Genomic DNA, 12,612 nt, shown 5'->3' with positions numbered 1-12,612 from the left:
TGATTCACAGTCTAATTTTCGAGTTGATGATAAAAGTATTATCTGGTTCTCTAATCGACTTTGTGTACCCGACAATCCTGAACTCAAAGAAGCAGTTATGAGTGAAGCTCATAATTCGTTATTCTCAATTCATCCCGGATCCACTAAGATGTATCGAGATCTAAAACAATACTTTTGGTGGAACAGTATGAAAGGGATATAGCCGAATACGTGGCAAAATGTCTTACTTGCTAGAAAGTGAAGATTGAACATCAACGGGCTAGTGGATTGTTACAACCATTAGAGATTCCAGTTTGGAAATGGGAACATGTCTCTATGGATTTTGTGACAGGACTGCCGAAAACTTAGAGACGACATGATGCTATATGGGTAATAGTTGACCGTTTGACAAAATCGGCTCATTTCTTACCTATACAGGAGACGTACCATGTTAGTAAACTGTCCGATCTATTCCAGCGGGAAATCGTGAGGTTGCATGGCACTCCAGTTTCTATCATATCGGACCGAGATCCGCGATTCACTTCTCGATTTTGGAAAAGTATTCACCAAGCTTGGGGTACGCGATTGACTATGAATTCAGCTTTTCATCCACAAACAGATGGTTAGACTGAACAAACTATTCAAACTCTAGAAGATATGTTACGGGCTTGTGCTCTTGAGTGGTCTGGTGGTTGGGACGAGTCCCTATATCTTGTGGAGTTCGCGTATAATAATAGTTGGCAAGCTAGTATTGGCATGGCCCCGTACGAAGCTTTATATGGTCGGAAATGTAGAACACCGATCTGTTGGAATGAAGTGGGGGAACGGGCTATTGAAGGACCCGAACTTGTTGGGATTACTACTGAACAAGTCGATATCGCAAAACAGAAAATGAAAAAGGCTCAATCTTGGCAGAAAAGTTACGTTGACAAGCATCGAAAGCATTTAGAGTTCCAAACGGGTGATCACGTTTTCCTAAAAATTTCACCGTTACGAGGTATTCGTAGGTTTGGAATTAAAAGTAAACTTAGTCCAAGATATATCGGACCCTTCGAAATACTGGAACGTGTTGGAGAGGTGGCATATCGCCTAGCGTTACCTCCTCAACTTTCACATATCCATAACGTTTTCCATATCTCGTCACTCCGCGGATATCATTATCACCCTCTCCATGTGATTGATTATCCGTTGGAAAAAGTTGAAAAAGTTCTCTCTTATATTGAAGAACCAGAGGCGATAATTAATCGAGAAGAGAGACAAATGCGACGAAGGTCAATATCGTTCGTTAAAGTGTTATGGCGAAATCATTCTGAGCGAGAAGCCACATGGGAAACGGAAGAATCTATGCGAAAGGAATACCCTTATCTATTCGAATCATGTAAATCCTCTAACCCTATCTAAATTTTGAGGACGAAATATTCTTTTTAGRAGGGGAGGATTATAATATCCAGGTTTCGTTAACTCGTACAAATTGGRTTAAGTAAATTTTTGGTAGAATTATGCATAATATATTTGTACCATATGCTTAACCAACTTGTATCTCAGACCAGTTTTATGTCAAAAGTGGAGTTTATACCTAATTTGACGTAAAGTTGAGAATATAAACTTGAAGGGTTAAAACCGTCAAACGATTAAACATTATATATATATATATATATATATAATTAAAAAAAAGAAAAAAAATATATATATATATATATATATATATGTGTGTGTATGGATGAGGCGGTGAACACCGTCTTAGTTTCTGTTTTCTTCTTTCTTTTCTTAATTTCTCTCTCTTTAAATTTTTCATCTTCTCTTCAAATTTTCGTCAAGTTAGTAAGAGGATCGAAGTAACAATTATATATTTGAAATCCACTCTACGAACCTTTCTTAAAGGTATAAGTTTCATTCAGTTTCATTAAGGTGTTTATTTTAGGGTTATTTAGACTAGTTTATAAACTGTGTTTATATCTAAGTTTAAGGATTGATTTTGTCAAAATCATGATATATTTGATGTTTAGGATGCTAGTACTGGCTATATTGATGTAGAAATGAAAAGAGTATATTATAGTTTCATTATAGTTAGATTGTGGGTAAATGTTTAACCGTACACCAATTGTTCGGTTAAATGTCGAAAGGAGTAAAAATGCATGATTAAGCTTAGGTTAACGACCATTGGACTTGTTTTACTGTTTAGTTTGTTGAAGTACGTTTATAGCATGTAAATATAGCAAATCATGAAAGTTGGATCATAAAAGTTAGTCGGGAATTACGGAATCGAATTTTACCGACAATGTAACTCCCGTACTTTGACAGTGTATAACTCACAAACCGTAAGTCGGATTAAGCTCGTATTTTGCAGTCAGGAAGATCATACTGCATACTACAACTGGAATTTTACAACTTTCATTAAAGGTCAAAATTCTAGTTATGACTCTAAGTGACTCAAAACAGTGTGTTTTTGAGGCTGTTTACACTGTACCCGGGATTAATTTACAGTTTTGTGAAATTCATATAAAATAGATGGATGATCCAAATAAGATGATTTCAAAAGCATTAGACTCGTATGATACCAATCTACAACTTTCATTTAGACAATATAATCTAGATTGGTCTCTAAGTAAGATAAAAATGCTTAGAAATAAGAGGGTCGAAAACGGTTGGATCGAAAGAGAATAAGGTTAACTTTTTACGTTTGAGTTTCATTTTGTATCAAGTACATTAAGACCTAAGTAAATTTATTAGAATAGTTATATTATGGTTTCTATGCTTTATAAATAGTAACTCGTTTATACATTCGTTAGGCACGCGGGTAAATCAAACTTGATCGTGAATTTCCGTTTGATCGTGCGTTAATTGTCAAATTCGGTTAAGGTACGGAGTTCATATCTCACTTGACACGGGGATAGCCATTTGCGTAAGGCTTCCTAATCCGGATAATCTGTGATAAATTCCGAATAATTTGTTCTGAATATCCTATATGCTTATCAAATGTTATTGAACTTTGTTTCCTTTTRAATTACGACTTATATTCTTTTTCGGAATATGGATCATTTTGATCACTTGACTTGTTTTATTGTTTCATTTGTGAAATATTTTACTATAGACTCAATAACTGGAGCATCGGTATTGAGATGTTTCCATGGTGACTAAAACGATCATGGCGTCCTCATTTTTATAGTCCTTAAAGTGGACTTGATTATGTACCGGTCGAATAGAGGGCGTATGGATCGATCCTAGGAACCGTTATCGGATATTGAATTGTGGTCGTGGTTAAATTCACGGAGAGGATTGTTGTGTTGTGCTCACACCCCTTTCCTCACTTGTGCCTGAATGGACTGATCATCCTTTGGGAACAATGCGTCCTCGTGATGCAGTTTGGTCTTCGGACCCTTGATATGCTTTTGGGGCATTTTGACTTTCTTTTGGATTATCACTTGGCTTTATAAATTATTTTTGAACTTGTTATCTCATATTCATTGTTTATTTATATTATTATCCGTTCACTAAGCATTAAGCTCAACCGAGATTTTCTTGTCCTCGGCAGGTACATGACTTAGCAGGGATTTTGGGATGAGAGCTACGGAGATGATAATATTGAAGATAACTCATTAAGTCATACTTTTGTTAAACTTTTGATGACYAATGTAGATATACTGATATTTTGGGACCGTATTTTGAGACACGTTATCTCCGTCTATGGTTATGTAATTATCTTTTGGTAAATTTTATTAGATGCTCTGTTTTATATAGCACGTTTTTTTATCCCAATTGTGACATATCCCGTCTTTGACCACGCGGGACGGGGGTGTTACACTTCCCCTCCCAATTAAAAAACACGCTCTTCCATTTATGAAAAACACCCTCCCAATCCAAACAGTCAGCTTTATCCATGCAGGACTTAATGGAAAACCAACCAAACAACAACAAAAATATCCACCTTTGAGTGGAACCCTGAGGTCAAGGGTTTTAATCACACGAGATGTATGGTGAGAAAAAATATAGAATAATGATTAAAATTTTAAAAAATACTAACAAATTATAAGAGCATCATACCTTTGGCCATTCTAAGAAGGTTCTCAAGTTCTCTAGGGCCTAGTTCATCTGGTGCAAGACAGGCAGCCCTAAGAACACAGATTTAGTAAGTAAAAGCTAAACTTTTTTTAATTATACCATATTTATATACGGCGAATTAAACTCACACTTTTCACCTTCAGTGAAACTTGAACCCGCGACCTCCAGGAAGGTGGGCTTACTAGGTACCGCTGAGCCAATGGCCCTTTGGTCTATGCTTATATTTACATGCATCACATCATAACAATGATCCTCATAACTGACCTGCTCTGGTCCCATACATTATCTTGGCATGTCCATCTAGGGGGGAGAAGAAAATATGCTGGCAACCTTCGCCATTTGGAACAATTATCACACTCAGTCCATTGTTCTTGCTCGCTGAAACATGAAGCTTTCCATGTCAAGCAAACATTTGATGCATGTTTGAAAACGCTCACTCTTCTTTAGTAGAATAAAAGTGAATTGGTTATATAATCAAACGCTGATGTATAAAACTTGGTGACATGAAACTTGCTTGAATTATATTGGACAAAAAGATCCTTACCCAGATGAGCAAACTGTGAATATACTCCCCTTGCCAAAAACAGGAGGTTCCTACAAAAAAGTGTAAAAAAATGATACATAAACAACTTTCACAAGATTGACCAATAACAGGAGGTTACCAAAAATTGCACGAGATATGACCAATAAATATTACTTACTTCGTATTCTTCAAATTCATTGTCCTCTATAGTAACAACGCTTGGCTTCTGAAGAGGGGATGGGAAGAGCATATCTTGTGATTCTTCCCATGTATGTTTTATCTCCAGAGCATCTTGGCTTTCAATGAGCAACCTTTTACTTTTTGACCCAATATTTCGACTTCTTTTTTTCTCTGATGGTGGAAATGAGCCAGCCATTAACTTGCTTCCAAGCTGCTCATTTGTGTGCCAACCAACATCCCCATTAGGCAGATTTACATTTCTTGAGAACTCACTTAGATGGGAATATGTGCTTCCTTTCATCAACTGGAGAATGCTACAGTAATTACTATCACAAGGTTCCAAATATAATAACACCCAAAAAAGTAAAGTACAATTATGCATGGCAGATAGAGATGACAACAAGCCGTTTTTATCCAAACAAATAGGAATAGGTCAACAAAAATAAAGTTTAGCTGTACGAAAGGTTCTAACAAACTATATATAAATTAATATGAGTAAATCTCTAGTAAAAGCTATCGCTGATCTTAAACTCGGCAAAGGTATCATTTCAAAAGTGAGATACCTGCAAAGAGGTACTAGTTGAGGCCTTCCGGAAGCCCATAAGAAGTTTTCCTTCAGGTTCCATTCGGCTGAATGTCACTGGGGAGAAACAGTTGAAGATAAGAAAAAGTAACCAAAATAATGAAATCCAGAACTACTGGATTATATGTAATAAAAGAAGTACAATTACTGAATGATACAGTCTTGTTTCATGATCAAAATCTTTTGGTTTTGTATAGCCACAGAATGATTGGTCTTAGAGATATAACTTATTATTGCATTTATCTAGTTCAGACCCGTGGATCCATCTGAACTGAAACATAGCAGGGCAATCATGGCTGACCTGTTGACTAGTAAAAAAATTAAGGTTTTTGATCAGTACCAGTATCCCCAGCCTGTAACTGCATCGACTGTATGCATGGGGTAACACCCTCTAATACATACATCCGGCTGTTATTATTTGGCCAAAATCTGAACTGAAACAGCCATTCTTTGCCCTTCACATCCTGAATTCTCAGAGGGAGCCCCTCAGGTTGAGATATGGGTGGAAAATATGCCTGCAAAGTAGTTGAAATTTACTCATAAAACAAGCTAACGTCATTCTACTAAAGATTGAGAAGATAATAGCGTCCAGCTTACTTCAGCACATGCTTTTGGGAGAACCAAGCGACCAATTCGACCAGCATCACTGGCACTAAGAACCTTTTCAAATAATGGCACAATGGTCGCATTTGAGCTAAGACGGAAAAATTAAAGAAATGCAAAGTACGATGTAACACAAGGATCTAAAAGAAATAAATAAACAATGCATTTGTAAGCATGGATACTCTCCAGATATTTGTTGCAGCTCTTGTTCTGTAATCCTGGGCCAATAACGAGGAAGCAACTGATTTTTAACCCTCCCCTCAACAGGTGGCCTTGCAACCCTTATCTGTGAACTCATACCAGGATTTGCATTAAATCCTTGAGGAAGGATGGATTTTGGCACTTTGGGCAAAAGATGACGAGACCATGTCCCCTGTTGGAAGGAAGAAAAAGTTTTGTTCAATTCCGTTTCTTCAACAGCTGTACTAGGACATAAAACTGGCTTCCCAGGGGCAGCCGACAAGCCAATGGTTAAGTTCGTTTGGACAAGTGATCCATATACATCTTTAAGTCCTGTACTTTCTCTATATTTGATAATTCCCGCTGCATGGGGAGATTCAGAAGTTCCATTCAGAGACATGGGCGTGGTTCCGTATTCTTCTAGCTTCATTTGAGAGGTAGATGCAACAGCATTCTCAGATGGAATCAATAATTCTTCACCATCATTCAATTTTGTCAACATTATCTTATTCAAGTTGCCAACATTTACATGATTATCAATAGAGGATGATCGTGTTTCTCCAACACTATTTTCTACCGAAATGCCAGTTTCTTTGGTCTTCTCCTCTCTAGTCTTCTGCATGTAAATTAGTAAATCCTCAATATTAGAAACATGAAGTAGATATTCCTCAATCCCCATAGCCACAATTTAGCATCTCCAAAAGAAAATGATAATCATAATGAAAAGTTGAACACCAAACATATGAAAGTCATATATCTATAATTGTTTGGAAACAAAGGTTGAAGCTACTGGGTCAGGAAATGCACCATCAGATCATTGCTCGATATTAACATGTCTAAATGGAATTCGTAACAGTAAGTCAAAGCAATATCATCTTACAGGATTATGCCCCAGAGTACTTGAGCAGCTGATACAACTTACACCACCATTGTCGAGTAATTCAAGGAAAGCGCTGGAAGCGATACATCCACAATGGAGTCGCTGCATTAAAAGAAAAAACCCAATTACACAGAGGCAAGTGAATAATGGAAAAACCATCTATGGAGGTAACTTAGTACAAGCTTACTCTGCCACAAGAAGTGCACTCCCTCCAACCAGTGTCATCTAGGTGGAACACTTCACAGAAAGCTAGTTGCTCATATGCACTACTGGAACAATACAGAAGTTTGAATGTTAAAAGAGCTGGCAGAATAAAACATTCTCTTAACAGAATTGAGCCAAAACAGCAAATAAACTGAGTTGTAATTATTATTGAGTCAACTGCCAGTGGGATATTTGTAAGATTTAGTAGGTTGTTCCATAAAATAAAGCACCTCTCTAGACTATGTTAGAATTATAATTAGAGATAGCCTCCACCATTTAAGCATCATCGCTTTTCACAACTCAACCCCCTTTCAAATCTTAGTCACCAAAAACTGGTAGTCTAGTAATTATCATCTGTATGCAAAAAATAGATGTTCAAATATCCACCTTCAAGACATATTGCTTATACAACTCCTAATAAGCTAACTAACTAAACTCAAAACATTATGCTAAATACTCACCTCCTTATGTTTGCTTTTGGATTTCACCACATAATTCTTTTTGGTTACATTTTTAGTTGGGATAAAAGCATGTTGTTGTCATTTTTGTTATAGGTGTAAAGATAATGAAAAATAGATAGGAATCTACAATTATAGAGTGATTAATTACACACACAAAATATGTCTACTCTAATTATTATAGCAACAAGTTGACAACATGTGGGAAGTAAGACTACAGAAATAGAAAATTCTATGTTCATGTGTATTGTTAAGCATCAATAGGAACCAATTAGTATTATTGTTGGTCAAATTTGCTTCTCAAATCTAACTCTCATGACGACATGTATTTATTGTAAATACTGGTAACTTATTCAAACTCACGGTCTATATCTGTAATTATTGTAGCCTCAGGCTTAAAGCTTAACAATCCATCAAATTTATTTGAAATAATATAAGGTTGAGCTATGAACATATAAGATGATGATCGAGAAAGATGAGAACTGCACAAAGACTAATTTTCTGGATGTTGGAGGAGCCTACACATGAGCTGTTTTAAGAAAAATACATCAACGTAAAAGATTCCAAAATATTACATACATGTACCGTAACCTCTGTTTTGAAAAAGGAATTGAATAGACATTAACCTATGCTGTTACACGTTAAAATCTAAAATCGCGGTCACAACTGTGATTTAATATAGCGGTCACGACTGTGATTTAATATAGCGGTTATTGCGATAGCAAAGCGGTGGCATAGCAGTCCAAAAATAGCGTTTCATATGATGATTAGAATTATATAAATGTATGTTTGTATGTATATTTTGGCAGTCAAAAGTCCATCGAAATTACATATTAATATGTATGTTTCGGCAGCTAAATACGTGCTCCTAACAATTAAAAAGAATTTGAAGTCTCAAATTACTAATAAAGTCAAACAAACTAAATTTAGATTCAAAATTGACATCATTTTGAAACATTGTTGAGCAATTTTAGAACTCTGAAGACGTGAACCTCAGAAATCTTAACCTAAACCTAAAAGAGCTCGAGGCAAAACAACAGCCCAGACCCAGTTATTTGAACCCAACACTAAATACCCCAACTAAAGTTAAAAAAAATCAAGCACAAGAAAAAGCGCAGATTTAACACTGCTATCTCAACTGATAATTGCGGTCAGAATGCGGTAAACACCACGGCACCGCGATTTCTCACTGCTATAGCGGTGCGATTGACAGCATAGACATTAACCATATTCCCTTTTGCAAAATGCAATTTCTCTTTACATAAATTGAACTAGAATGTAACAATTTGGGGATAAAAATAAGCAAGAGATTGTGGAAATCATAAGTAAATGACACCCAATACTGAACACTGTTGTATAAAATAAAATACTAATTCCAGTTTTCCAATAAATTACGCAAATTTCAAAAAGGAAATTGAAGAGATTTGGGATTACCCGCACTTATCACAAAGATTTGCAAAACCACCAGATCGCAAAGCCCAACCCTTCTTATAATCACCTTCTGCTGCTAATAGAGCCCCGCATAATCCATTCATGCATACTTCAGGCTCCATCCATAAACATCAGTTACAGAAAAGCCCTAACCCTAGAAAATTCAAATCCAATCCAACAGGAGAAATGATCAAGTACCATAAAAAATTGGTCAACTTATCTACAAAAACAAATAACAGATTTTTCAAACCCTGAAACTAATCAAAAGAAGTCATTTCTAGAAAGTAATTCCTACATACTAACAAGTAATGGTGAGTTAAAAGAATCTTACATCTTCGCAGTATGGTTCTGACTTGTGGTAGAGTAATTGAAGGAACAAGTTTGAATGGTAGTTTGTTGTTGAGTTGTGGTTGTTGCTGATGTGATGTGGGTTCGCCGGATTAGGGATTCGCCGGCGATTGAAACTTCATGAAGCATAGTGAGGAGAGAGAGTTGCATGCACGACGCTTGAAGATACGGCAAACAGAGGCTTCTACTCAAATCCAGCCTTCCTTTCTTTGTGCGTATGATTTGTAAGTAGAAATTTTTACCAAGGCAATTGCCATTGGTGCTCAAGTTTTTCTCCTCTTCTTTTTTAATAATGCTAAGGTGGTGGTGACTGGTGATGATGGAAGATGCGACACATTCAAATCGGATCCTTAATTTTGTAGTAAGATATGTTTATTATTTAGAGTTATAATTATTATCGAATTTTTAAGGGATACTTTGGATTGTTTATTAAAACAATTTATTTATTTATTTCGGTGTAGTATTAATAATAAGTATTTTTAAGTGTTTGGATAAATAGTTTACAGTAATGCAAAACCGATAATAAGAAGTTTTTATATAAGTTAAATTATTCTAACTTATAATAAATTAATAAGTATTTTTTATTAAAAAAATATAAATTGTTTCAAATAAACAATCATTTTAACGACCATTTTTTTTATGATATTCAAAATTTAAATCATTTTTATTTTTTAAATTATATTTATATTTTTATAATTAATTATTTAATTTATTTTATATTGCTTTTTTCTCTTTTTCATACTTACCATATTGATATAAATAGTTGCAAGTATATTTAAAAAATATGTTTTCTCTTTTACAAAATATATTATTACATCGTTGCATTAATACCTTCGATACGAGCCTAATATTGAATAATTTTATATTTAATCATATTATTAAATATCATAAATATATACGAATTAATTTGTTTTATATTCGAGTAAACTATGATTTTTGTTCCTATGGTTTTGAAATTTCGTTTTTCGTCTATATATTTTGTAATTTATTGTTACTTTCATCTTTATGGTTTGTAATTTATTGTTGTTTTTATCCACGAGATTAAATCTATTAAAAATCTTTTATTTAAATTAGGTGTATTTTAGTCTTTTTTATATTTTGTCTTTTTGTTTTATTAAATATCATTTTTGGTTTTGTTGTTGTTGTTGTTATTTAAGTCTTTTAAATTTAGTAAAACTGTATATTTTTTGATAAAAAAATTAATACATACGAAAAACTATATTATTTTTGTTATTGTTTATAATAAATAATTAAATATTTTCCATGCAAATTTTTTTTTTCATATTTTTGATCATTAAAGTTTTAATTTCTTATTAACTCGATTTCTGAAAAGTTATATTTTCTATACGACGTATTTTTGTATTTGTATTTAAAAAAAATGTCATTAAAAAAATTAATTCTACACTTTATTTTAAGAATGTTTTAAAAGACGTCTAAAAACATTATGTAAACTTACTGGAACACATCATGTTAACTCAAATATTAGCAAAATCAAACAATATACCATGAGTTAAAATGTAGATCTCATTTTAACTTAAATATAATCTCTGATTTTTTGACGTTTCCATAATTCTACCACAAGCTTTTGTCTTATTTTTGACTGTTCAAACACAAACCATCTATTTACTTCTAATTGATAGTAGTATTATCTATGATCTGTCTACTTAATATACAAATCACTTTTGTAATTCTTCTTTAGGAGCAGAAGCTAAGTTCTTGCTTATGCAAACAAATCAATTGAATTGGACCCCTCAAATTCAAAGGCATATACGTGCAAACGGTGAGAGTCTCAGTTCATCGAACCGTGATGATTGTTATTCAATTTCTACATTCATATTTAAATATTACAGGTGTTGGTTACGCAAACATTGGCTTTACCAAGAAAAATGTTAACCTGGTGAAGAGGACTTAACTTTTGAGATCTTATTACTAAATTTCAATTTGGTTCGGATAGATGGAGTAAAATCTTACAATTTATGTGCATGCATTACTAAACTTAAACTTGAACGATGCATTACATTATTTTTGGCACCATAAAAATTATTAAAAGTCTATTTCATATTCTTAACTTATATACTTTTTTAATAATATCCTTATTTTTATTAGTTGATATAAATTCGATGCATAAACTTTTTGTTATAATCTATACTATATTATAAAGCACTTGACAAAAACTCTTAAAAACCATTTTTTATGCTTAAAATATTGTTTATTAATGCATATTACTTAAAACTCAAGATTRCAAGTAGATTGTGCRTAAGTACAACTTATTAAARCTYCATAYCTGAATTCGTGTAACTAACTACAGATAAACATAATCAAATACAGGATAAATATCTCATTTTAAATATAAAAAATCTAAAATATAATTAGGATAATCATTGAGTTCTAACATAATACTTAATTATTATATTTATAAAATATTATATTATTAAAGTAAAAATAAATTATTTCGTTATTAAACTTAAATTAAATTATAATAAAAAAATAAATTAAAGAAATTACATAAAAAAATGAGAACTTTTAAATAGTTGATTTGATATTAACATTGATATATTTTTTTCAAAATTTTATGATATTTTCAAATTTATATTTTATTCAAAAATAAAATCATTATTGTTTAATTAAAAACACATAAAATAGAACATTAAAATCGAGATGTGTCTCGCTGCATTGCGCGAGTACTCTTCTAGTAATTTTATAACACATTTGAACAAACAATATACAGACAATTAAAATTCTACTATGCGTTAGTCAAATTTCATCTTCAGATATGTTTTTTTTGTTTTCTTGAATCATAATATATACATATATATATACACATATATATATATATATGTATCATTTTTTATGTTTTATTATTTATACATATGTATCATATATGAACTAATATAAGTATAATTTATAATATAATATTAAATATATTATAACTAAAATAGCATTTGTAATCAAATAAACTAAAATTATATATACATCGAACTTGCAAAAATATCAAATACCAAATTTGTTGTACATTTCACCTAATAAAAATTGTTGTTAAAATTGCAGTGAAATTGTATGAAAATTGATATAAAAATGGGATTTTGGTGATGATGAGATGTCTTTTACCGAGCAACAAATTCACACTCAATTTCTTGAATAAATATCTTTGACAAAATTATACACATAACAAAAGTAATAAGTT

General features: G+C 32.8%; 1 protein-coding gene across 1 annotated transcript in view; it reads right to left on the bottom strand.

Annotated features, from left to right (window-relative positions):
- LOC112513577 (B3 domain-containing transcription repressor VAL2-like) overlaps positions 1 to 9,707 on the bottom strand; it is a 19,893-nt gene extending 10,186 nt beyond the window's left edge. The window contains exons 1-12 of the mRNA XM_025119880.1: positions 9,412 to 9,707; positions 9,084 to 9,234; positions 7,175 to 7,256; positions 6,988 to 7,089; positions 6,110 to 6,723; positions 5,922 to 6,018; positions 5,665 to 5,839; positions 5,305 to 5,381; positions 4,740 to 5,045; positions 4,583 to 4,632; positions 4,303 to 4,416; positions 4,021 to 4,088 (exon numbers count right to left, since the gene is read on the bottom strand). Of these exons, the coding sequence (XP_024975648.1) occupies positions 4,021 to 4,088; positions 4,303 to 4,416; positions 4,583 to 4,632; positions 4,740 to 5,045; positions 5,305 to 5,381; positions 5,665 to 5,839; positions 5,922 to 6,018; positions 6,110 to 6,723; positions 6,988 to 7,089; positions 7,175 to 7,256; positions 9,084 to 9,202 (1,804 nt within the window). The 5' untranslated portion in view covers positions 9,203 to 9,234; positions 9,412 to 9,707. The remainder of the gene's footprint in view (positions 1 to 4,020; positions 4,089 to 4,302; positions 4,417 to 4,582; positions 4,633 to 4,739; positions 5,046 to 5,304; positions 5,382 to 5,664; positions 5,840 to 5,921; positions 6,019 to 6,109; positions 6,724 to 6,987; positions 7,090 to 7,174; positions 7,257 to 9,083; positions 9,235 to 9,411) is intronic.
- Between the last annotated feature and the right edge of the window lie 2,905 nt (positions 9,708 to 12,612).

This window comes from Cynara cardunculus (genome assembly GCF_001531365.2).
Source record: "Cynara cardunculus var. scolymus isolate 2C chromosome LG 5, CcrdV1, whole genome shotgun sequence".
In the NCBI taxonomy this organism is placed as follows: domain Eukaryota; kingdom Viridiplantae; phylum Streptophyta; class Magnoliopsida; order Asterales; family Asteraceae; genus Cynara; species Cynara cardunculus.
Note: the sequence above shows the minus strand (reverse complement) of the source record. Positions and strands in the feature narration are given on the sequence as shown.